General features: G+C 49.1%; 1 protein-coding gene across 5 annotated transcripts in view; it reads left to right on the top strand.

Annotated features, from left to right (window-relative positions):
• Window positions 1-14,752, top strand: part of TSC22D3 (TSC22 domain family member 3) — a 64,091-nt gene extending 49,339 nt beyond the window's left edge. For 3 of the 5 annotated variants that reach the window (XM_061136028.1, XM_061136027.1, XM_061136030.1), the window contains exons 3-4: window positions 12,049-12,100; window positions 13,241-14,752. In XM_061136028.1, coding sequence (XP_060992011.1) covers window positions 12,049-12,100; window positions 13,241-13,471 — 283 coding nt within the window. In that variant the 3' untranslated portion in view covers window positions 13,472-14,752. Of the gene's footprint in view, window positions 1-10,965; window positions 11,342-11,550; window positions 11,683-12,048; window positions 12,101-13,240 lie in introns of those variants that run through there. The other 2 variants (XM_061136029.1, XM_061136031.1) reach the window with 2 other exon arrangements.
• Window positions 14,753-24,664: the final 9,912 nt, after the last annotated feature.

The raw sequence follows: 24,664 nt of genomic DNA, 5'->3' as shown, positions 1-24,664 counted from the left end.
CTGAGTAATATTCCATTGTGTAAGGAAGCTATGGTACATATACACAATGGAATATTACTCAGCCAAGTTCATTTAAAACGGGTGCTAGAGCCGTGTTTCTCAAGGAGCCCCTCCCCTGCCATGCGCACTGGTAAGAGTCCCTCTCACTTCTTCTTGTTATTACTCTCTGTCTGAGGACTCAACTCCGTGGACCAAGCCCCTTATTGCAGCAGCCTACTATTGGAGAGAAATCACCCAACGAGATGACAGATGCATCTGGATTATCTCCTAACTGTGCTCAGGCCCCACTGCCCCAAGAGGTCCAAGGAGTGTCTGAGAAACTCCCTCTTCTCAACTGCTGAGTTAGTAATTGTCTACACTTGGCCATTCCTCAGTTTCCATGTTTACTTTAGTTCTTCTGCAACTCTGTCAACAAACGCCATGGTATTATTAGTTTTAGTAAACAACAGGATGTCAGAACTGTTAACCAGAATTCGTTACTTTGCTGTTAGAGCTCTATTCTAGGACATAGGGGCCAGTGTTCCTCTTATTTTTTAAGATGTATGAGCTTTGGCAGGAAGCCTTTCCCAGGCAGGTCCAACGCGCTCTGCTCCATCTATAGGCCTTTAAGGCTGCTCACTGCCAAGGCTCCACCCACCAAGACCTGGGCTCTTCTGACTTTGCTTGATGGCACAAACACATCAGGCTTCCTAGGTAGTGGTAGTGGTAAAGAACCTGCCTGCCAATGCAGGAGAAGTAAGAGATGAGGATTCAACCCCTGGGGATTCCATCCCTGGGTCAGGAAGGTCCCCTGGAGGAGGGCATGGCAACCCATTCTCTTGCCTAGAGAGTGACATGGACAGGGAGCCTGGTGGGCTACAGTCCATGGGGTCGCACAGTCAGACACGACTGAAGCGGCTTATCACTGAAGCGACTTAGCATGCACAAAGACATCTGTCAAAAGAAAAAAATCAATGTGAATACTTTGAATTTTCCTTTTCTTGTGCTTTACCCTTACACTCTTACAGTGCCCTTTAAAAGCAGTCCATACTTGGTAAGGCAGCTTTGGGACTTAACATTCATGTGGAGAAGGGAGAGGGGATGGTATTTCAGGCTGGCACTAAGAATTTCCAGGCTTTTGACGCAAAGTGTGTTGTTCTTCCAACCCCGCCCCCAACACTGCCTGTCTCAAGGAGTAAGAGGTTAAAAGGGTCACTTGGTTGCTGACAGAGAACCAGGAAGTCCAAGCCTTGGGGGAAACATAGCCTTTGTTTACTTAAGCCCCAAACCTAGCAGGCAGTGTAAATTAAACATAAAAATAAAATAAGATACCAAAACACAGGCCGGATGCATACCACAGAGAGCAGTGAATTCCCCTTCTGCTCTCCCTGGGGAGAGGGGGAGTCAGTGAACCTCAAGGGCGCCCTCCTAGCCAGGGAAGCGCTAGCAAGCCATGGGATGGGATGAGGGTGGTAGGGGCAGGGGGAGCAAGGCTTGGCTCAGGGTGGGGATGGGCACATTGGCAGAGATCCTGGCCAGTCTTTATAGTCAGCCCAGCAAGCTCCTGAGGGGGCAGTGAGTCACAGCCCTCCAGTCAACCTCAGAGTGGATCAATGTTTGACCAGGTAGTGACAGCCACAGGGCTGGAGGAGAGCTGGCTTTTGTTGAAGGAAGGTAGGACTGGTTAATTGACCAGACTGTGCTGTTGGAAAAAAAGCAGCCCCTCCTCATTCTCACCCTCTCTCCAGGTTCTTCTTCTCCCTTGTTGCCCTGATGCCCACCCCTATACCTCCAACCTCCCAGGCCAAGAGTTCCCACCAACAGCTGGGTAGTGTCTCAGAAGCAATCTGTTCCTCATAATGGAGAGGCCAAATTTGCCAAAGGTTGACTTATAAATCAGAGCAGATTGGGGTTATCTTTCTAATAGTGGCTCTCATTCATTTTCTGATCAAGCTTTTAGGAATGAGAGGAAAAGAGGTAGCCAAACAGGAGAGGAAAGGAGATGACTGAACAGAAGTTAGGCTCGGAATGGTTGGATGGCATCCCCAACTCAATGGCCATGAGTTTGAGCAAACTCTGGAGATAGTGAAGGACAAGGAAGCCTGGCCTGCTGCAGTTCATGGGGTCACAGAGTTGGACATGATTGAGTGACTGAACAACAGTGCTCGACCCCATCATGGTGTGTGATACAAAGTGGGTCATGGTGACTGGCATTATGGTGACTCTTCAGGTAGACCCTGTCGTGGCTCTCACCGGTAGGCCAGCGATTCCCAAAAGCAGTTCCATGGACTGGAGCCACAAGTGCTGCATCCACATCTCCTGAAAGGACCCTCCCCAATCCACAGACATCCATATTCTCCTCTTCTGGACCCATTTCTTGCCCTCCGCAGCCCACCAGCAAGGTGTACCTGCTGTGTTTACTCATCTTCTGATACTGATTGGCCACTGACCACTCTGTTGAAAGTAATACAAAAATTGAGTTCATCTCGATTTAAATATTTGTAATTGATAGTGGCAGAATGTGGCACTCTCCCAGGGCTTTTGCTTGGGGAAAAAAAATCTTAATTCCTCAAAGTGTAAAGAATTCCATTAGAACTCTAAGGTATGACTCGGAGGGTGACGTTTGTAGGCACTGCAGTAGTCTGGTCAGGCAGACAGTTTGGACTGAGGGGAAATTTTCCTCAGTGCCATTGAAATCATACTTCTCAGATCGTCAGTCACATATGGTGTCTATGCCAGGACTGGCTCTCCCTAGACCAGATCTCATGAGGAGCCTGCAGGAATCATCTCTTAGGCATTCATATGATTGATGGTACACAAATGGTGCTTGTTCTTATTTCTTTGAATGTATAATTGACCTCTTTGAAAACTGTGGGCCTGGCAGCACCAGCACTTCCTTGCAGCCGGTGAACAGTGTGTAGTATCAAGCTGGTTCCCCCTATACCGACCTGACTTCCACTCCCAAGACCCTGCCACCCATGACCGTTGCACAGTACTCAGTCATTCTTGGATGTCAGAGTAGAGGCTGTGGCTTGTGACATTCTGGCTGGGTCTAGAGTATCCTGCCCTGCCACCTTGCCATGTCCTATTGCTTTACTACCCCTTTGGGGTCACGGGGAAGCTGGCATCAGCTGAGACTGAATGATGCCCTGGGCTTGCCTATCTCTCTGTGAATTGTGCTTAGTCGCTCAGTCATGTCTGACTCTTTGTGACCCCATGGACTGTAGCCTGCCAGGCTCCTCTGTCCATGGGGATTCTCCAGGCAAGAATACTGGAGTGTGTTGCCACGCCCTCCTGCAGGGGATCTTCCCAACCCAGGGATGGAACCCAGGTCTCCTGCATTGCAGTTACATTCTTCACTGTCTGAGCTACCAGGGAAGCCCAAGGATACTGGAGTGGGTAGCCTATCGCTTCTCCAGCAGATCTTCCTGACCCAGGAATCGAACCAGGGTCTCCTCCATTGCAGCCGGATTCTTTACCAGATGAGCTACCAGGGAAGCCCCTCTCTGTGAATTAGACTTCGTCAAAGGCTGAAAGGGTGTTTGCATAAATGTGTGTGTGTGTGTGCTTCTGTGCTGCTCTTTCTTCCTGATAAGGTGTGTGTATTCCTTGTCAGCAGTTCTCAAACCCTGGGCAGGGGGCCTTCCTTAACCTCTCCTAGCACTCCTTTGAGCTCCCTGGCTCAGTTCCCATGGCTGGGGAGGGTGGGGGCAGGGGGGCTGTCCAGGGAGGAGCTTGCCTTGTTTCTCTCCTTTCTTTCTGTTCTGGGGAGTAGTGTGTAGCCTGCCCCTTCCTGCCATTGCCCCACCTCAGCTGGGCTGCCTTCTTTCCATCCAGGAAACCCGAGGGAGGGGGGAGGTGGCTGGAGAGCCAGAGGCCCACAGAGTCCCACAACAGAGGATCAAGGAGCCACGTCAAGTGAGCCTACTGTGAATAGCTCCACTGTGAGTTAAGCAAGGGCCTCAGGAGTACAATGTGGGAGCCCGGGGAGGCTCATAATGCTTACCCATCCTGGCCTGGGAGCCTCCCTGCGCCTGAAGAGGCCGGCATTATTACCAGCGTTTTGTTCCCCAGGGAACCTGGACCACTTCAGAGGTCACCCATTCTATCATGGGGGCCCGCAATGGAGCCAGGTGCTCCACCTCAGAGCCCCTGGCCTCTTCACAGGCCCCTCGTCTGCTGGCTCGGATCCTCCTGGTTCTCATCTTCTGAGCATTGCCAATCATTGCAAGTCCTTCACATACCACTCAGAGTAACCCCAGCAACTGCCAGAAAAAAATGGCTTGCCTTGGAATTTCAGCTCTTGTGGCCACTCCATAGAGCCGAAGGGCTGGGGAGAGGCCCAGCCAGTGTCGGTCGCCCTGGCCCAGAGAAGCTGGTGGAGGGCTGGTGCAGATGAACAAACATGGAGAGTGGCCGTGTTCTTGCTGCTTCCTCTCCCAACCTCTGGGAAGGCTGTCGAGCACAGGGATTCCCAGGAGGTGGGCCATGATGAGGGGGGTTATTTGCCCACCTGAAGATGCTCACTAGTTGGGAGGGCCATATGAACAAGGATGAGACCACTAGGAGCTGGCCAAAGAAGGGAGACCTAGAGGTTGGCAGACAGAGGTGACCACCGCCGCCCCCCACCCCCGTGCTAAACATAGATCCCCCCTTCTCAGAAGGAAGACACTGGCAACTGTGAGACCCTTAAGGACCTGTGCTTTGTCCCCTTGGTTTACAAAGGAAGGGAATCAGAGTGAGGGACCCCGGCACTGTCAATCACCGTGTCACAGGAGCCTTAGGTCCCATGGAAATTCCAGGTTTTATGACTGCTCTGTTGCATGCTAAGTGGCTTCAGTCATGTTCGCTCATAGCAACCACATGGACTGTAGCCCACCAGGCTCTTCTATCCATGGGGTTTTCCAGGCAAGAATAGTAGAGTGGGTTGTAATTTTCTTCTCCAGGGGATCTTCCCAACTCAGGGATCAAACTGGAGTCTCTTATGTCTCCTGCATTGGCAGGTGGGTTCTTTACCATCTGAGCCACCAGGGAAGCCCCTAACTGCTGTGTTATCCCTGTCTAGATGGACACGGACCAAATGACAGGGTGGGGAGAAAACAAGCATGCCAAATTCTCGGGAATGGAGTGATGATGGTTGTATGGCCCTCCCAAACCCCAGACTGCCATCCTGAGCACCCTGAAGCCCTAGGCTTTTTCCTGAAGTAAACATTTCACTGTGATCTAACCAGTAGGGAGACTTCAGAGTTCACCACAGGCCTAGGATATTGTAGATGGAAGCACATTTGTTGACCTGTACTACCAGTTTGTTTATTTATTTTTTTAAATTTCCATAAAATGTGCCTTGTACTTTGAATAGGTGTTAATCTACTTTGATTTGAGTTGAGTTGAACTGAACTGAATTGAATGATAATGGCAACTAGTGTGGTGAGGAGGGAGGAGAAGGGTATTCCATTACTGAGGTGAATTTGACATTCTTTTTTTTTCATACTTGTAGATGGGTAATGGGGACAGTGGAAAATGGGAAGAGAACTTAGAAAAATTATGAAGGTAAATTTTCCCAGCTGCAAGGCATAAGGAGAAGGGAGACAAGCATAAATATTGACACAAGGTTCATGAAATTTAAGATCCACTGAGCTAAACTGCATTCCTGGATAACGTTGCCAATACTTCCAGTCTTGCTGAGATGCCAGCACAAACCGCGGCCCCCCACCAAAGTGGGACACCCGAGGTGGGGCAACCAAGGTGATTTGACAAGAGCCCTTTCTGGCTTCTTTGAATGAGGGTCAGAAGGGTGGAATGCCTTGTCCAGATGGGGCTTGCTTCTGCCTGTCATCCATAGTGTCACTGGGAGATTGTTTGTGAAGCTCACATGGGACCCTGTCCGGAGGGAGCTGAAAGGCACAATTCATTGCTTCTGCCACCATTCGGTGCCAAGGTTTGGCCCAAATTGGTTGCTAGAGCCACTTTTCCAAGACAGTGTCCCTCTCTGCCACAGTTCCCCTTGGGCTCCCTGCATCCCACCGCTGCCTTCTGCATCTTCGCCTGCATCCTCCTCCCCATTTTTCTGCCCCCCAGGGTCGGGTCCCAGCTATGTGGGGCAGTTCACGTGACCCACTGAGGACAAGGCACTTTGTCTGTCACTGTCTTTCCTTCTTGCTTCCCTCCTTCTGGACTTTGGGGATTTTCCATGAGGCCAAAGTAACCATGTAAGTGGCAGCGTCCTTCCTGTCTGTATTCTCCCACCCCTGACGTGGAACCTGAGGGCAAGAGAGAAGAGTGAAGCCAGGACAAATTTTAAATGATGTCATTTCAGCCTCCTTTCTCCCCCAGCCTCTTCAGAAAAAGGGACAAGTAAGTACTTAGGGGTAAACAGAGCTTCAGGTGGAGGGGGAGCGTGGCAGGGGAGTAAGTGGGGAGGGTTGTTTGCAGCCACCCCATCAACTGTGCTGACGCTCCGGTGCTCAACAGCCTTTATGATTTCCTTGTCTGGCTCCTAACTCAGCGTTTTCTTGGTGACCAGTCCCATACCTTCCCGCATCTCCTGACACAAGACCCTGTGTTTTGCTGGCAACAGGGCTGAATCTTGGGGGTGGAACATATCCTGTAGAAAATAAGGAAGACTTGCCTATAAATAGTTTCCTCTGGGCTGCGTGGTACACAATGCTTCGAGTGTGACAAAAAGGGAAGTGAGATGTTCCCCCTCCTTGCCACCCCCAACCTACTGCACCCACCCCAATCTGGTCCCCACACCTCAGCAGCGTGCTCAGATCCTGCCCACGGGTTCTGTGGCCCAGACGGGCCACTCTCCGTCTTCCTGGGCTGTGGGAACCCAAAATAGGAAGGGGCTCCAGCCCTAGAGAGTCTGGCTTTTGAGGTAAAAGAGACTGGTGATAATGTTGAGACACTTCTTCCAGTTCCGAGGGAACAAGTGTCTCAACATCCAGCCTCAGGTGACCTCCAGGGCCACCTGAGATGGTGGGATTTGAGGAGTTGACCCACCCTCCTCTTGCTGCCCTCCATCTAGAAGGTCACCCTGGGAGGGGGAGGGTCAGCTGTGTCTGTTTAACCACAGGAACCCACAGCTGTAGGGCTAGGATCAGAGCCGGCAAAGGAGCTGGCTCATCAGCTGGGTGCTGGGACTGGGGGGGGTTTCAGTCCAGTCTGTCATGTAACTCACAGCATGGGAGAAAGGGAGTCAGGAAACACACATGTTGGGGCGGCTGTGCTGTTGAATCCTTAGGCCACTGTTTCCTGCCTGGGGCCCATGTCCACAGGGCACAAAGATGCTGACAGCCTCATGGATCAACACTTTACTCAAAAATCTGTTCAGATCACAGACACCCTATACAGCGCACACTTCCACTCACTGCAAGGTCTGGTGCAACTATTCTGGACAGAGGAATTTTCTGGTGTGCCCAGGATTCAGCAGAAAGCCTTCTGGGTTCCTCCAATTTCTCCCTCTCCCCCTACTACCTGCCGCATCTCCCTTATGCCTGCTGTTTGAAAATCTTCCTATAGGGACAGTTTTTTATTTAGGTTGGTGGCCTTAGTTTAGCAAATCCTGGGGTCCAGGGATCCAGCCACGATTTGCAAACTGAGAACCATGAGGCCTCAGGGGGAGTGCTTCTCACTACCGGTTGGTAAACTAGAGGTGAACAGGGGAGAGAGATCCGCTGAGTGTGGGCTGAACCTGGGACATTCTTTCCGAGTTTTTTTAAACTACATCCCTGATATGAGTTTGTTTTCTTGCTCTTGGTTTCATTCTTCTAAAAGCTGAGCACAGCAGGAATGAGGGGAAAGAGTTAATTAAGGGCATCAGTTAGTGGGGCCCTGGGGACTTTTGGTTTGACTGGATTATTATTCCAAGACTCCCTACCTCATGTGGGGTGCTGTGTAGTCCATCCTGGGAGCCACCTGGTGGGACTCATAGTTTCAGTTTTCTAGACAGAGAAGGCTTTCTTTGAGGACTGCGTAGCTGCCTTTTGAAATAATGCAGGTGAGCAAAGCCCTCTTATAAAGCTCATTTAGACACTTTGGATATTCTTCTGGTCCCATATGCTGTTGGTGTCCTAGACATACTTCGTCTGCCCCCACCTTTTCTTCCTCCCTCACTACTTTCCTGGCACCTTCAACACATCCACCAACTGCCTTGATTCACTCATTCAGTAAACTTACTCCCTGCCCCACTAGTAAGTGTAGTAAGAACAAACTTGGTCTCTAGGTCAGGAAGACCTAGGCTGGAGTCCCAGCTTTATAATTTATTCACTGCGCCACCACCTTGGGCAAGGTAACCTCTCAGACCCTCTGTTTCTTCATCTGTAAAAATGACAGTAACAGCGCCTACACTGCCCGGTTTGTAACTCAGCCAACACAGCGTCTGGCCCATAGCCGAAGCTCAGTGTATGGTAGCTGTTATTGTCAGCAGGTCTCAAACTGAGCTTATTTCTAATTGAAGTATAATTAATGTACAGTTACAGTACACGACTTAGTGACTGAGCAACAACAACAATGTACAGTTCAAACACAGCCTTACTAGCAAAATTCACCTCTTTGCTTTCCCCTCCCCGAACTACCTGGAATTTTATGCCTCTCTCTCCATATAAGGGAGTTCCCATTAAAGGAGCCGGTTTTTCTCCTCTCCTATGCCCTGTTTTCCTGGTGGTGTTTTTTTCCTCCTGACCCAGCTTATTTATCTCTCTTTTTTCTTTTCATCATCTCCCTTGGAATCTTGAGGTGGGTAGCAATAGTGAGTTTAAGAAAGATTTACAAGCAAATGAAAGGAAGGCTCTATGTGACACAGAGGGCAGATTAAGATATCAGGGAATTCCAATATCGATTAAGCTCCAGATTTAAGAAGGTTTTTTTTTTTTTTTTGCTCAGTTAATGTTCCTGATGATCTATAAATACAGTTTGCACTTTGTCCCATTTACTACACGCAGCTTAGTGTGAACACCTTGTTCAGAGAGTTTGTGACCTGAGGATAACCTGATATCCGAGATTGGGATTGTCTGCCAGCCAAACTGGGGTGAAGAAAATCACCATCCGGGGCTAGTGCAGTAGGTTTGCTTGGGTAGACCTGTTTGTCAGTCATTTGCAAATAGAATGATCTTTGTCCATGTATTACCACCGGTGGGGTCCAATGGAGGGCTTCCCAGGTGGTACTAGTGGTAAAGAACCCACATTGTAGGAGACATAAGAGATGCAGGTTTGATCCATGGGTCGGGAAGATCCTCTGGAGAAGGAAATGGCAACTCACTCCAGTATTCTTTCCTGGAAAATTCCATGGACAGAGGAGCGTGGCAGGCTACAGCCCACGGGGTTGCAAAGAGTGGGACATGACTGAAGCAACTTAGCACGCACACAGAATCCATTGGGAGCTTCACATCATGCTAAAAAATGTTGGCTGTTTGGTGGCATAACTGCATTGGCAGCCTAGAGAAAATTAAGGCCTTCAGACTAGGCTTAACTAGGGCCTTGGCCAGGGTGTCCGTGCCAGGCACCTGGTTAGGTGAAATATCCTGAAGCAAATAATAAAGTTTGCTGATAAGAAGCCCCCAGTACTTTTCCAATAGCATGATTGCACTAAGATATTTATTTGGACCATAGCCTGAATCACAAACTGATTCATGGGTACTGGCCCTAACTTCATCCAAACTATTGTATATGTGGTGGAACCTGATGTTCTCCTTATGGTCCTGAGTTGGTGTAAATAATACTCTCAGTTGCGTCACCTATCCTTGTTTCTCTAGATGGCTCCATCTGGCTGCAGTTCTCCTTCTGTCCACTAGGTGGCCTCACTTAGGAAAGAGCAGGATAAAAGGACTTCAAGCCTCTGATGGTTTGGTTGGTTGTTTTTTAAGACTGAGGCTAGAAAGAATGAAAATATATTTTGATGGAAACGTGTAATTTTTAGTAGGCAACAATCACCTCATCCTCCTTGTGACTTGGAATCTGTTTGTGAAGTACCCTGTAACCCTGTATATGACTGGACCCCATCATAGGGCAGATATTTTCCTGGGATGGTTTATATATGGTTGATTCATAATTTTGTTGTCATTCGCTGTTTCTAGGAAAGTAACAAAATCTTGTCTTTAAAAACAAGGACATGAGGGACTTCCCTGGTGGTCCAGTGGTTAAGACTCTGTGCTTTCAATGCAGGGGGAGTGTGTTCGATCCCTGATCAGAGAACTCTAAGATCCCACCTGTTGCATGGCATTACCAAAAAATTTAAAAAGTATTTTCTGGCATCTTGTGGTCACTGCAGTGCCCACTCCCCTACTGGCTCCTCCCCATCCCCTCTGTCACCTGCCTGGCTCCCAGCTGCTCCCTTGTGCATGTTCCCCAATTCATCTGAGTTCCTAAACACTTACAGTGTCCTCCATACAAACACACTGGCACATACAGATTGGCTAGTCTGTGCATGCCACAGATCTGTGCATGTGTCAGTACATGGACAGGTACATCTGAGGATAAGGTGAGTGGATAGGTACTGGGGATAGGGGCAAGCCAGTGGGCAAGCTGGCTGGGTGAGGGGACCTGCAGGTGACAAAGTCTGTGTGCAGGAGAGAGGCCAAGAAGGCAGGTGGCAGGAAGGAGTGAAGGTACTGGTGGTGAGGGTGGGTATCCAGGGCGGCAGCCTGTGATCGCATGGCAAAGACAGGTGAGTGTGCTGGCTGACATCGGAGGAAGAGCTTTTAAAACCAGCGCCGCCCTCTACCAAAGCTTCCTAGCTCCTATAATGGCATTTGTACTTCTCATTTCTCTAAGAAAGCTCCAGATTGGTTTTTACCAATCTCCAGAGCCCTCTTTGGAGATGCCAGTTGGCACAAGAAAGTGCTGAACTGTTTACAGTCCCAGCCTAAGGTTCAGGGAGGGGATGTGGTTTAACTGGGCCACAAAGCCTGGTACAGGACTCATTTGCATGGCCCCTGACGCCATGTGACGCAGCCGGCTCCTCCTATATAAAGAAGAAGGAGCCGAAATATCTCCGAGTCTGGGTTGGACCGGCGGCCGTGGAGTTTGTGACACACTAGGTGACACCCCTCGAGTCACTTCCTTTCAACTCTGGAACGCCCGCCCGGCTTTGGGTCCTCTTGGCAGCCTTCGCCCCCCTTCTAGCCCCAGGGCCCAACGCGCAGAGCCCAGCCCCACGCAGCGCGCCAGCCACCGGCGGCCGCCCAGCCTGCCCAGCCCAGTCCAGCCCGCAGCCCGGCCAGAGCTCCCCGGCAGCCCGAGTCATGAACACCGAAATGTATCAGACCCCCATGGAGGTGGCGGTCTATCAGCTGCACAATTTCAACATCTCCTTCTTCTCTTCCCTGCTTGGAGGGGATGTGGTTTCTGTTAAGCTGGATAACAGGTAACGGCTGGCCACAGCTCCCGAGCCCGGGCGCCGGCGGCGGGGGCTGGGCTGCAAGCGGGATCTCCGAGCGAACCATGTGCCGGCGGCCCCCGTTCCCCGCGGTGCAGCATCCTGGGAAGGGGCGGAGGTAGGGGACGCGGGGAGGGGGGGGGTCACCGCCGCGCTGGGATCCGCCGTCGGAGCGTCCCTGCGGCCGCTGCGCTGTAAGAACGAGCTGCCACAGCCGGAGGCAGAGGCGGCAGGGCTGGGCGGGAGGCTGGGCGCGCGCCGTGCGCCGTTGGGGAGCAGGCCAGAAGCTTCTGAGCCGAGGAGGAATTCCTAGCTAGCTGCAGATCTCGGTAGGTTTGCCTTGGACCTTGTGGGTCGGCGCCGTAATGGGCCGGCAGCAGGCGACTTGCTGGGCCGCGCGTCCCCATTGTTTGCACGTCGCCGAGCAGGCCACGCTGGCCCGTGCACCCCCGGACCTGCGCGCAGCTCCCCGCGGAGCTCCAGACAGCAGTGGCCGGCAGCCGGCCTGGGTGGGGAGGTGCAGCTTCCTGCAGGGGCCAGAGAGGGACCTGGGGGCAATTGCCTGAAACTCCCAGCCAGGGCTGCGGTAGAGAGGAAGAGCTGGGGCAGAGGGAGGACCTTGCGGCCACCACTACCAGGTACTTAAGACTGTAACCAAGTGGGTAACGTGGTCGCTTTCCTTTTTGTCTTGACAGTGCCTCCGGAGCCAGTGTGGTGGCCATAGACAACAAGATTGAGCAGGCCATGGTGAGTGGCATCACTGCGTCATTGTCGTCCCCAGACCTGGCTTCTGCTTATGTAACTCAGGGTAGTGGTGAGGGGGTGGGTGCAAAAGCCAAGAGCCTGGAGAAGCTGACAGCCTGTCTCCTCTCCCCTTAGAGGCCTTAAGTAGAGTCCCATAGGAATGGCACCTTTTAGGGCATTTCCAGTCCACACTTGCTGGGCGCTCTCCTTTCCTCCTCCTCCTTCTTTTCCAATCCCAGGGCTTTGCAGCCGTGTCTGGCTCCCTCCTGGGCCCATGGCAGGGCAGGGAGCTCAGACACCTGCATTTGTCTACATCCCACACTTGGCAGGGGCCAGAGCTCATTGGATGTAAGCGCACTGCAGTGCCTCTGCAGAGCCTGGGCTGGGGTCAGGCGTTGGGAGGAGACAGGAGGCAAAGCACCCCCCCCCCAATCCCTTCTCCTTTTGCTTACCAGGTAGAGGTCATACTCACCAAGCAGCCAGTGGCTGCAGGGCTTTGGGGCATCAAGCAGTTAGCAGCCACTTCATTGTGCCCTGGAGCCTAAGGACACTGTTCTCTGCCTGCAGTGCAGTCATCCGAATTCAGAGAGGATGCGGCCATGCTGGTAGCTTCCCCCAGGGCCAGTGTCCTGTCTGGCCAGGCTGCAGAGCAGCTGCAGCTCAGTATGCTGGCTTATGAGGAGTGGGAGAGGCTCCAAAATAGCCCATTTTCTTCTCTTGGTGAAGATGTGTCAAGCAGACTGACAGTAGGGGGTGCATTGCAGGTGTTCCCTGGGATCAGGGCCAGCAGCAGGACCTTATGTGGAAATGGAGATAGAGCGAATCACCACCAGTCACACCCAAAAGGCTCCCAAGAGGCCAGCTTTGAAAGTTATTAGAAACTTATCGGGGGAGAATCCTATGTAGTTCAAAGCTGGGCTCCCAACTCAGGCGTGGCCCCGATCCCACGGCTCTTCTGAGCGTGGCTTTAGGTGCTTGGGAGAATGGGGCAGGAGGAGCAGGGCCACACAGGGCCAGCATGCTGAGGAAAGTATGGTGGTCAGTGATGTGAGAGACAGCAGGCACCCCGATGGCCAGGGCGCAGTGCTGCAGAGGGGCCGCCATGGCTAACGGATGCCTCTGTCATCATCTCCTCTGGGACAGGATCTAGTGAAGAATCATCTGATGTATGCTGTGAGAGAGGAGGTGGAGATCCTGAAGGAGCAGATCCGGGAGCTGGTGGAGAAGAACTCCCAGCTGGAGCGGGAGAATACTCTCTTGAAGACCCTGGCGAGCCCAGAGCAGCTGGAGAAGTTCCAGTCCCGTCTGAGCCCCGAGGAGCCAGCTCCCGAAACCCCAGAAACCCCCGAGGCCCCCGGTGGTTCTGCGGTGTAAGTGGCTCTGTCCTCAGGGTGGGCAGAGCCACTAAACTTGTTCTACCTAGTTCTTTCCAGTTTGTTTTTTGGCTCCCCAAGCGTCATCTCACGTGGAGAACTTTAACACCTAGCATAGCTGGTGCCAAGAGATGTCCCAAGGACATGGCCACCTGGGTCCACTCCAGTGACAGACCCCTGACAAAGAGTAGGTCTCTAGAGGCTGAGTTGCATGGGGCCTGATCACCCCAAGCCAGTGAGCCTCTAATGCTGCTGCGCCCTGTGGGCTCTCAGGGCCTGAGCAATTTAGCTGCAACTGGCAAAGGAGAGAGGTAGTTTGAGACGGGCTGCCCGTTTGCTCCAGAAAGTCTAAGGGGTCTGTTTTTTTCATTTCCATGGACATCTTCAACAGCTTCAACCTGACAACAACTGTCCTATGAAGAAACCAATTGTGGTTTAAGCAGAGGCAACCTCTCTCTCCTCCATTGCCTCACCAGGACAGGGCCACAGTTGGGAGAGATTGAGCCAAGTCAGCCTTCTGTTGGTGAATATGATGTAATGCATGGCTTTGTGCACAGCCCAGTGTGCGATTATGGCTTTGGGATGACCGCTTACAAAGTTCTGTTTGGTTAGTATTGGCATAGTTTTTTCTATATAGCCATACATGCATATATATACCCATAGGGCTAGATCTGTATCTTAGTGTAGTGATGTATACATATACACATACACCTATGTGTTGAAGGGCCTAACAAGCTTTGGAAGTATTGAGTGGTCCCTTATCTCTTAAGGCTAATTCTTAGATTTGTTCATTTACTAAGTGGATCCAGTTTGTCCTTTAGGTTAAGTAAAACTGAAGAGTAAAGGCAGGGAGGGGGGCCAGCCTCTAAATGCCTTGCTGCTGCAACCTTTGCCCCATATGTCCCCTGAATATATGTGAGGTCCCCTTCTGAATGCCAAACCCACCATTCACTGGTGCTGACTACATAGAATGGGGTTGAGAGATCAGCTGGGACTTTGTCATCTGAAAACTTTGTTTTGTTTTTAACGGTTGTGGAAAACTTTCAAGTGCAGAGAATGATTAGCTTGCCGGTGTCCTCTCGGACAAGGGAATGACTCTGACCTGATGATGCCTGGGTGATGTGCTCAGGGAGCTTGTCTCTAGGGAGTTCTGTGGCAGTGAACACTTCCCACTTTCTAACACCTTATCCTGATGTTATGTCTCCAGGATTTGGATTTTGATTTTTCAAATGTAGCTTGAAATTTCAATAAACTTTGCTCTTTTTTTTTTTCTAAAAATAAACCTGGTGTCCGCCTGAGCTTAAAACAGAGTGGGTGGTAGAGGCCCTAATGGTGACTGGGGGCATTGTTTTTCTGACTCATCTGTTCATGGGCACCACCTGAGTGACAGGCCTGTGCTACAGCCATGATCTTGCATAACTGTCACAACACCCCCATTGTATGGGTGAGGAAGCTGAGACTCAGCCCGCTGAAGTGACTTGCCGAAAGTCACACAGCTATTATGGCAAATTGGGACCCAACCTTCCATCCATCCCACTCTCCCACTCCTGCTTTCATATGGCAGCTTGGGAGTGAGTGGTGAGGAGACTATTAATGTACAACTTCAGCTTGAGGGGTGACTTGGAAGGAAAGGTATCCCAAGAAAGGCCCTAAAAGAAAATGGCAGGGAGTCCACGTGAGGGAGCAAGAAGAGGGGAACCAAATAAACACAAATGGGCCTCTCCCCTTCTGAAACATCATCCAGATCACTTAGTACATTTACCTTAATACCACCCACAGGAGACCACTGACACTGAAAAAGGAGCTAAGAGGGCCTCAGTGAGAAAAGGACACACAGTATATACGATGGCCCAAACCCCATCCCACTCCCCCAAGGGGAGATGCTCTCAAGCTCTGCTGCTCCACTTGTTACTGCTGAGATTTTGCTCATAAAACCCAGCAGCCCCTTGGGCATGGCCAAGTCTAAGTATCCCAACTCCACTTCCATCCTCTGTCTCTCCTTGAAGGCATCCTTACTTACCCATCACCCTTTCTTGGGCCCCATGTCTCTGGCATCTGGGGTCCAGCCATTTCTCTGATTCTGGGCATTCACTGTCTCCTCCACTATGTCCTTACCTGGAGCCACCATGGGCCCTAAGCTGTGGTCTAAGCCCCCCAGTTTCCCAAGGGAGGGAATCACTCCTGTGTGAGTGATTCCATTCCATCTCAGCTTCCTGTAGCATATGTACCTACCTCACTTGAAATTTAAAGGAACTCCTTGACTTTCCTGAGCCATAAACCTCAAGGGCCAAGAGGTCTTGGCTCCCTTTCTTGCACCTATCACTGCCCAAATATATTTCAAATGGCAGGCTTCTTTCACTGTAAAGGTCACACATGTAGGCCTGTTCATTTCGAATCACTAAACCTCTTCTTCACAGCCTTACTCTACTTGCTGGTCTCTCAAATCCCAACTTCCCTTCCTGCTCCTCACCTCTCAACTCATGATGCCAAGTTCATTGTTTACACTTGCCCATTTGATCCATTTCCTGGCTGTGCAGACTTAACAGTTGGTGGAATGGACACAAACTTTGTATCAGGCAGCTACTCCCCCAGTTCCCCTCACCCCTCCACCCAACCCTGCTCTCCCCAGTTCCCACTTACTCCCATCCCCTCCCCCTCTCACGAACTGAGGGACTTTTCCACTCTTAGGCTCATCTGCAGACTTCCCATACCCTGATTTCCAGCCAAATAAGAACCAACAGATGAAAAAAGGAAACTCAGAAGATGGCCCAGCAAACATACAGCCCTCTCTGGTCATCCAGCCCTTCCCTACGAGAAAGGGGAAAAACATACCCACAGTCACACAGTGGGAAAGAGAGAACAAGCACGTTGCCCAGGCAACCATGACTAAACAGAGACAAACACTGCACCTTCTGAGGCCACAGCAGTTGCTAGACTAGATAAGAGGAACTTTGTGGCTGTTTGTTAGTCACATAAGAGGCGCAGCTCTTGTTGTTTTTGTTCCACAGAAAACCAGCAGGGGTGGGGAAAGGCAAAAGAACACATGACTCCTGGAAAGACCTTCACAGCTTGGGGCTTCCGGGCCTAGCTGGTCAGGCTGGACCCAGTACAAGGAAAAGAACCACAAGTACTGAAGCTGTATGTTCCCCTGCCTGGACATGCCCCCTCCCCCAGGACCCTCCTACCACTATCTCATTTGATCCTCATGCAGCCTGCCACCCTCCATGCCCGCCCCTCGCCACATCCATGTTTTCTGCCCTTACAAAAACAGACACTTGTGGTTCACCTCCATTTCACAGATAAGAAAACTGAGAACCAGAGAGTTTGGTGCTACTCCCATGGCTCCCAATGATCCCATGGGGCCTTTATGACATAAAGGGCCCCTTTTAAGTGTCAAAACTCTTCCCCAATCTATCTGAACCCAAAAGTAGTTGAACTCTTACAGTCATACTTCACTTTATTGCACTTTGCAGATACTCTTTTTTTTTTTTAAACAAATTAGAGGTTTCTGGCCACCCTGCATCAAACAAATCTATCAGTGCCATTTTTCCAACAGTGTTTGCTCACTTTGTGTCCTTGTATCACATTTTGGTAATTCTCACGATGTTTTCAACTTTTTCGCTATTGCTATATTTTTATGGTGATCTGTGATCTTTGATGTTACTATGACTTGCTGGAGGCTCAGATGATGCTTAGCATTTTTCAGTGATAAAGTATTTTTTAATTATGGTATGTACATTGTTTTTTAAAGCCCTAACGCTACTGCACACTTAATAGACTACAGTATACTGTAAACATACATTTGATATGCACTGGGAAACCAAAAAATTCACATGACTTGCTTTATTATGATATTCACTTTATGGCCATAGTCTGGAACTGAACACACGGTGTCTGGGTATTATTCACTGATACAGAGAAAGAGAACACATAATGACAAGCAGTGACTGTGAATTCAGTGGGGCTTTTAAAGGAACTTACTGTATTTGCCACACAAGCATAGAGGTGGATTTGAAAAGTAGAACAGAAATGTGGGTGGTAGATTATTTACAGACTAAGACTGCAGGAGCGCAAGGCACAGGGCTCTCAGACTGGGAACCACTACAGAAGAAAGTGCTTCTGGTGAGGCTCCAAAGAAAGAACCCACAGAGCGAGATGAGGAAGCAGGGCCACTGGGACCTGAGGAATAGGAAGAAGGAGTCTAGAAAGACCATAGGAAATAAACTGCACATTCTCTTTAGGGTATTTTGAAGTATCCTAACATCATCCTACTTACCCTGGAAAAATCTTGATTTCAAATCTCACCTCCTCTCCTCCTAGTTGGCTAGAAATTAATGGATGCTTTATAGGCAGCCCAGTTCCTCAGGTTGTCTCATGCAGAGCTGCTTATTGGAACCTAAATACTTAGCAATTAACCACCTCTGCCAGATCTGGCAAGGTCTGAAAGAGAACTCAACCAGTTAGCTATTCCAAACAGAAGTGGTTTCCGGGGAAGAGCTTGCTGGAAGGGGCCATAATAACAATGATTAGGTAATAACAGCTAACACTTAACATGGCACTTACTTCATGTCAGACAATATTCTAGGTCCCTTTGACACCTAGTGCTTCTTTTCATTGTCTCTGCAAACCTATGAGGATGTACCATTAAGATCTCCATTTTACAGATGAGAAAATGAGAACACTAAGGCACAGAGAGGTGAAGGAACTTGTGCGAAGTGAATGGCCAAGCCGCGACAGGGGGAGGGGAGATGGATGTGCTGAGAAACAGACTGGAGAGTCTCAACAGTTTTCATAATTCCACCTAAGTCACAAGAGGTGTTCTGGGCATGGGGCGGGGGGTGGGTAGGAAGAAGATCACCCCCAATTAGCAGAAGGGCTAACATAACATTAAAAGTGACCAATGAAGCTGGAGCTGGCTGGCTGGAGTGACTAGGAAAGGAGGGGAGAGGAAGAATGGGGGGAGAGGAAGAATGGGAGGCTGAGTTGGCTTGTTCCCAGCTGGTTGACTTAAGCTAGGATCTCATAGGTCTGGGGGAACCATGGTAAACTTCTGAGCAGGGAAGTGATGTGATGCCAAAGATATTTGTGGAAGATGGGTCCTGGCAGCTGGGGAGGCTGGAGCAGAGAAAAGCTAGCTGAAGGCAGGCCAGCTGTTGCAGTAATCCAGGTGTGAGGTGATGAAGGCCAGCCGGGGCAGGAAGGGGTCATGGAAAGGAGACAAAGGGACAAAGCCAAAAGGAGGTAAAGGGCAGTATTTCTCTAAGTGTGGTCTGTGGTCCACTCGCATCAGGTTTGTTGGTAAGTAGATTTAAAATGCAGATTCCAGGGGACTTCCCTGGTGGTCCAGTGGTTAAGAATCCACCTTGCAATACAGGGGACATGGGATCAATCCCTGGTTGGGGAAGTTAAGATCCCACAGGCCACTGGGCAACTAAGTCTGTGCGTGGCAACTATTGAGCCCACACGCCACAACTAGAGATCCTGCCTGATGGAACGAAAATCCCGAGTGCTGCAACTAAGACCCAATGCAGCTACATAAATACATATTTTAAAAGGCAGATTCCAGGCCCTATCCCTAGACTAAAGAGGGAAGCATGTGGGCCTTGGGAACTCTTCTAACAAGCTCCCTTGGTCATGCTGCAGGATGCGAAAGTTTGAGGAACCTCCGCTAAGTGAAAAATCAGCATGACCTGGTAACACAGTGAGTTGGGATGAGAAAGCAAAGTAGCCACAGGCCAAGGATGACTTGAAAGTTTTGTGTTTTCTCTTCTTTTTAACTGTGATAAAATATATATAACATAAAAGGGACCACTGCAACCATTTTTAAATGTGCAGTCCAGTGGCATTAAGTACATTCACACTGTTGTGCAACCATCGTCACCATTCATCTCTAGAACTGTCTCCTCCTCCAAACTGAAACTCTGGACCCATTAGACACCAAGTCCCCATTCCCGCCTCCCTGCCCCCTCAGCCTGATCTGAAAGTTTTGTGTCTGGGAGACTGGGGGACCCTGGAAGCCCCAAAGGCAACAGATCCTCAGAGGAAAGATAAATTCCAATTTTAATCTCCAACGGAACTAACCATATTTACATAGGGAAATATCCCAGAACCAGCTTTGGAAAGAACTGTCAGCTTCAGGGCTAGAGCACCAGATGTGGGTGTGTCTGCGTGTCACAGGAGCTAGAGTGATGTGAGGGGACATGTGCTCCAGGAAGTGGGTGCCAAGGAGGCCCAGCAGAAAGCCTAGAGCTGCACTTCGGAGGCTGCCCACAGTGAGGCTGGGTGAGGCAGGATGGAGGGCCGGTTGGGAAGTGTCAGAGAAAGACAAGACAGGCCCCCAGGGAATACTGAGGTTTGTGATCTCCTCCCCGTCTTTATCTTTTTGTCTATTCTTTTTGACATTTCCTCTTCAAAGTCCTTAGCACAAGCCCCACCAGCTTATAAAATTAAACAAGTCCCTGAAGTTCATTTTGGGGTAGAAGGAGGCAGCTGAGATATTCAGAGAAGAGGAGTCAGGAGTCTGGGCTGTCATCCTATCTTCAGCCAATAAGCTATAGGACCTTGGGCAAGTCATTAGCAGTGTTGCCAGACCTGAGCTTCCCATTCTGCTAAACAAAGCAGTTACCCAGAATCAATTCTCAGCCAGGTACCTAGTAAGTACCCTGGCCAGGAAGAACCCTCTCAGTGTGACAGTGAGATTTATACAGCTACCTCCTTGCTCTGGGCCTATTTCCTTTCTAGCTCCCAGATTCTATTCATCCGCATATTGAGCTCTTAACAAGTTGCTGAAGAAACAGACACTTCTTAAAATTTATGTTTATTAAACTTTTTATTTTATATTGGAATGTAGTTGATTGGTAATGTTGTGATAATTTCAGGTGGACAGCAAAGGGACTCAGCCATACATATACATGTGCGCATTTTCCCCTAAACTCCCCTCCCATCCAGGCTGCCACATGACATTGAACAGAGTTCCCTGTGCTATATATACAGTAGGTCCTTGTTTGTTATCCATGTTAAATATAGCAGTATGTACATGTCCATCTCAAACTCCCTAACTATCCCTTCCCCCCACCTTCCCTTTCCCCTCTGGTAACTATAAGTTCTCTAAATCTGTGAGTCTGTTTCTGTTTTGTAAATGAGTTTATATAATTTCTTTTTAGATTTCACATATAAAAGATATCATATATTTGTCTTTCTCTGTCTGACTTACTTCACTCAGTATGACAATCTCTAGGTCCATCCATGTTGCAGAAACAATCACTTTTAAAGGCCAATACATCGCTCCCTGACACTCCATGTGAATTTATAGAAGGAATCATTGACAATCCTTATTTCCCAGGCTTTCTCTTTGCATGAATCACTTCTGGTTACTTATATTGTGACAACACACTTATGAGTTCTTGGTCACCAAATTCATGTGGCAGGAAGGAGGGCAGGTTGCACCAACGATGTCTCTGGTCGTCAGAGGGGATAGGCTCACCTTCAAAACTCTTGTGACCAATACCGATACATAGAGAGGGCAGGAAAGGAATGAAAAGGAGATGACTTAGCAGGGGGTGGGCAGAGCCGGACAGGAATTAGAAGAGGACAAATGTGGGCCCAAGGGGCATCCCCAGCCCATTAGACCTTTCTTAGCTGGGCTCCTCTGCTGTTTCAGTGGTGAACTTCCTGCTAGAGATCAACTGTCCCAACCTCCTCATTTCCCAGAGGAGGACACTGACACCCAGAGACAGAGACAGGCTTGTCCCAGCCACTCAGGCAGTCGGCAGCAGGGCTGGGACGAGCCCACAAGTTACAGATAACCGTCGTAATTACTCTAGGCCTCAGTGTTTCCATTGGGAAAATGAGGAACTGGGTCAGAGCAATAGTATTTTGGTTTTCACAAAAAACTTAAAAAAAATTTTTTTTGTTTATTTTTGGCTGCACTACACAGAATGTGGACTCTTAGTTCCCTGACCAAGGATCGAACTCACACCCCCTGCAGTGGAAGCACAGTCTTAACCACTGGACCACCAGGGAATTCCCAAGAGCAATAGTTTTTAACTTTGGCTTCACAGTGGAATCACCCGGCAAGACTTGAATGGAATACTGTTGCCTTGAACTCTGTCCCCAGAAATGTTGATAAAACCAGATTATAACATGGATTGTAACATGGACACTGGCATTGGTCAGCTTCCCAGGGAATTCCCAGATGATCTGTGAGGTTGGTTTCAATTCTGACATCCATTCATGCCACGCACACGGGCACCTGCTGGGTGCCAGGCCCTCAGCTAGAGCCGGGCAAGAGCAGAACTGGACACTGTGATCCTGGGGCTGGTTTCCTGTTTTTGTGTGGACAGGGTGGCTGAGACAGGCTGCTCATATTAGCAGCCTATTCACAGGCAACTCTACTTTCTCCAGGCAGCCTTATGATTAATAGAGGTGATATTCTTATCTCCTGTCTGACTCATAAGTGTGTCTCTTTTGATTGATTCTGATTTTAGGCGGAAGAAAAGAGATGCTATTTATCAGCCTCATCAAAACTCTAAACCACTCTGCTGGAGATGACGAGCAGTATACAAATAACCTTAAGGCCCCCTTCTCAGCCTCCTTTGCAGACTTGTCTTTCTTTAAATGTTGGAGTGCCTCTAGGCTTGGCTCTACCCTCTTCTCTCTCTCTGGTTGATTCCATCTATTCCAAAGGTCCTAAGTAACAACCCCATGCTAGTGACTCTCAAATTTATATTACCAATCCTAAGCATTCCCCTGAGCTCCAAACTGAAATATTCTACTTTCTCCTTGACAGCCCCATATAGTATGTTTTACAAGTACATCAACATCTATGTGATCAAAATCAAAGTCTTGATTCCCACCTCCCCCAGTGTATCTGACCTCAGCATAAGGTAGCACCACCTACACAGTTGCTCAACCAGACACTTGATCCCTCCCCACCCCCTCAGCTCCCACATCTAATCCATCACTCAGAGTGGGCCACTCTGCCTCCAAAACACCCCTGAATCCCTCCACTTCTTTCCAGCCCCATCACCGCTCCCTGGTCTAAGCCATCCTCATCTCTCACATGGGGGCCATCTCACACATTGGTCTCCCTGCTTGCATGCTGGCCTTTGTCCAATTCCCCACAGCAGCCAAAGTGACTTTCTTAATGCAAAACTAGATCTTGGTGTTCCTTTACTTTAAGCTTATCAAAGGCTTATCATTGTGCTTAGAATAAAGTCCAAACTCCTTCTCATGGTCTACAAGTGCCCACGTGATCTCACCTGTGCTGACCTCTCAGCCTTTATGTGTGTCACTCCCCCGCTCTTACCAAGCTCCAACCCCCTTTCATTCCTGGAACACACCTCAGAGCATTTGTGCATGTGGTTCCCTCAGTCCAGATGCTCCCACTAGCTCTGCCATCCAATTCTCTTCATGGCTGTTTTTCCTTTAAAAAAAATTAACTAATTTAATTGTTGGCTGTGCTAGGTCTTCATTGTTGCTACACAGGCCTTTAGTTGCAGTGAGCTGGGGCTACTCTCCATTACAGTATGAGGGCTTCTCATTGCAGTGGCTTCTCTTGCTGCAGAGCACAGGATCTAGGGCATGTGAGCTTGGTAGTTGTGGCTCCTGGGTTCTAGAGCACAGGCTCAGTAGTTGTTGCACACGAACTTAGTTGCTCCATAGCATGTGGAATCTTCCAGGACTGGGGATCAAACCCATGTCCCCTGCATTGGCATGTGGATTCTTTACCTCTGAGCCACCAGCGAAGCCCATAGCTGTTTGTTCTTGTCCTTTGGCTGTCTCCCTTCCTGATAGGTTTCACCCCTAACCTTGTCCACAGGAGTTTCCCCCGTTATTATTTCTTTCCTTGCTCTTATTCCGAATGGTAATGAGTAGTTCACATACATATATATTTTTTTGGTTGCGCCACTTGGCAAGCGGGATCTTAGTTCCCCAATTAGGGACCAAACCTGCGCCCCCTGCATTGAGAGCGTGGAGTCTTAACCACTGGACAACTAGGGACATCCTTAGTTCACATATTTTTGTTTGTTGTTTCTGCTTCACTGCACTAAAACTCCCTGATGGAAGGACCCACACCTGTTTTGCTCACCACTACCTCCTGTGAAGTTGAACCCATGACCTGACACATGTTGATCAATAAAAATATATATATATATATATATATAGAGAGAGAGAGAGAGAGAGACAGAGAGAGAGAGAGAGAGACAGAGAGAGAGAGAGAGGACCCCTGGTGGTCCAGTGGTTAAGACTCCATGCTCCCAGTGCAGGGGACATGGGTTTGATCCTTGATAGGGGAACTAGATCCCATATGCCTCGGGGCAACTAAGCCAGTGAGCTGCAATTACTGAGTCCACAAGCCTGTTCTCTGCAACAAGAAAATCCACCACAATGCCCATGCATTGCAACTAGAGAAAGCTCACACATAGCAATGAAGACCCGGTGCAGCCAAAAATAAATAAATAAATTAAAATTATGAGAGTTTCAGATGTTGTAGCAGGTAATAGTAAGTTAGGTAAGAAATTTTGGATGGGGACAAGGAGGGAACTTCCCCGAAGTTTTTCAAATCACACAAATAAATTGAGCTGTTGATTATGTCAATTATGAAAACAACAAGCTCTTTATTCTTTCAACAATTTTTATTTGAGCCTGTCCTATGTGTCAGGCACCGGCTGAGGCACTGAAGATATTGTGACAAATCTGAGAGTATGATGTGGGTTCTCAGGGGATTTGCTGTGAAGGGAAATTGCATACAGCCTAGTTGTATTCCCATACCTCTTTCCTAGGGAAATTCCCTCTGTTATCCCTTAAGTTAGTCTAAATGCTCACTTTTCTCCACATCCACATTTTCACCTATAAAACTTCACCCCATTACCTAGAGCTACTTGTCAAACTCCAGTCTCATGTTAGGGAGAGGGTATAGTATTAGTTAGGATTAGCTCTGGTTGCAATAATGGAAAAAATAATTGATAGTTGCTTGAATAGATGTTCATTTATCTCTCCCATAAGAAAAGTCTGAAGGTAGGCAGTCCAAGGTTGATAGAGTGACTCTATAACGTCACCAGAGACCCAAATTTCTTCCAAGTTGCTGCTCCACTAGATATAGAGCATGTTGCTTCATTGTTGACAATGGCTGCTTAAGCTCCAGCCATTGCAAAAAATCACTGCTTCCTTTTGAGGAAGCTTCCCAGAAATA

This window comes from Dama dama, chromosome X (genome assembly GCF_033118175.1).
Source record: "Dama dama isolate Ldn47 chromosome X, ASM3311817v1, whole genome shotgun sequence".
NCBI lineage: Eukaryota > Metazoa > Chordata > Mammalia > Artiodactyla > Cervidae > Dama > Dama dama.
The sequence above is the reverse complement of the archived record's forward strand: the minus strand, read 5'-3'. Positions and strand labels throughout refer to the sequence as shown.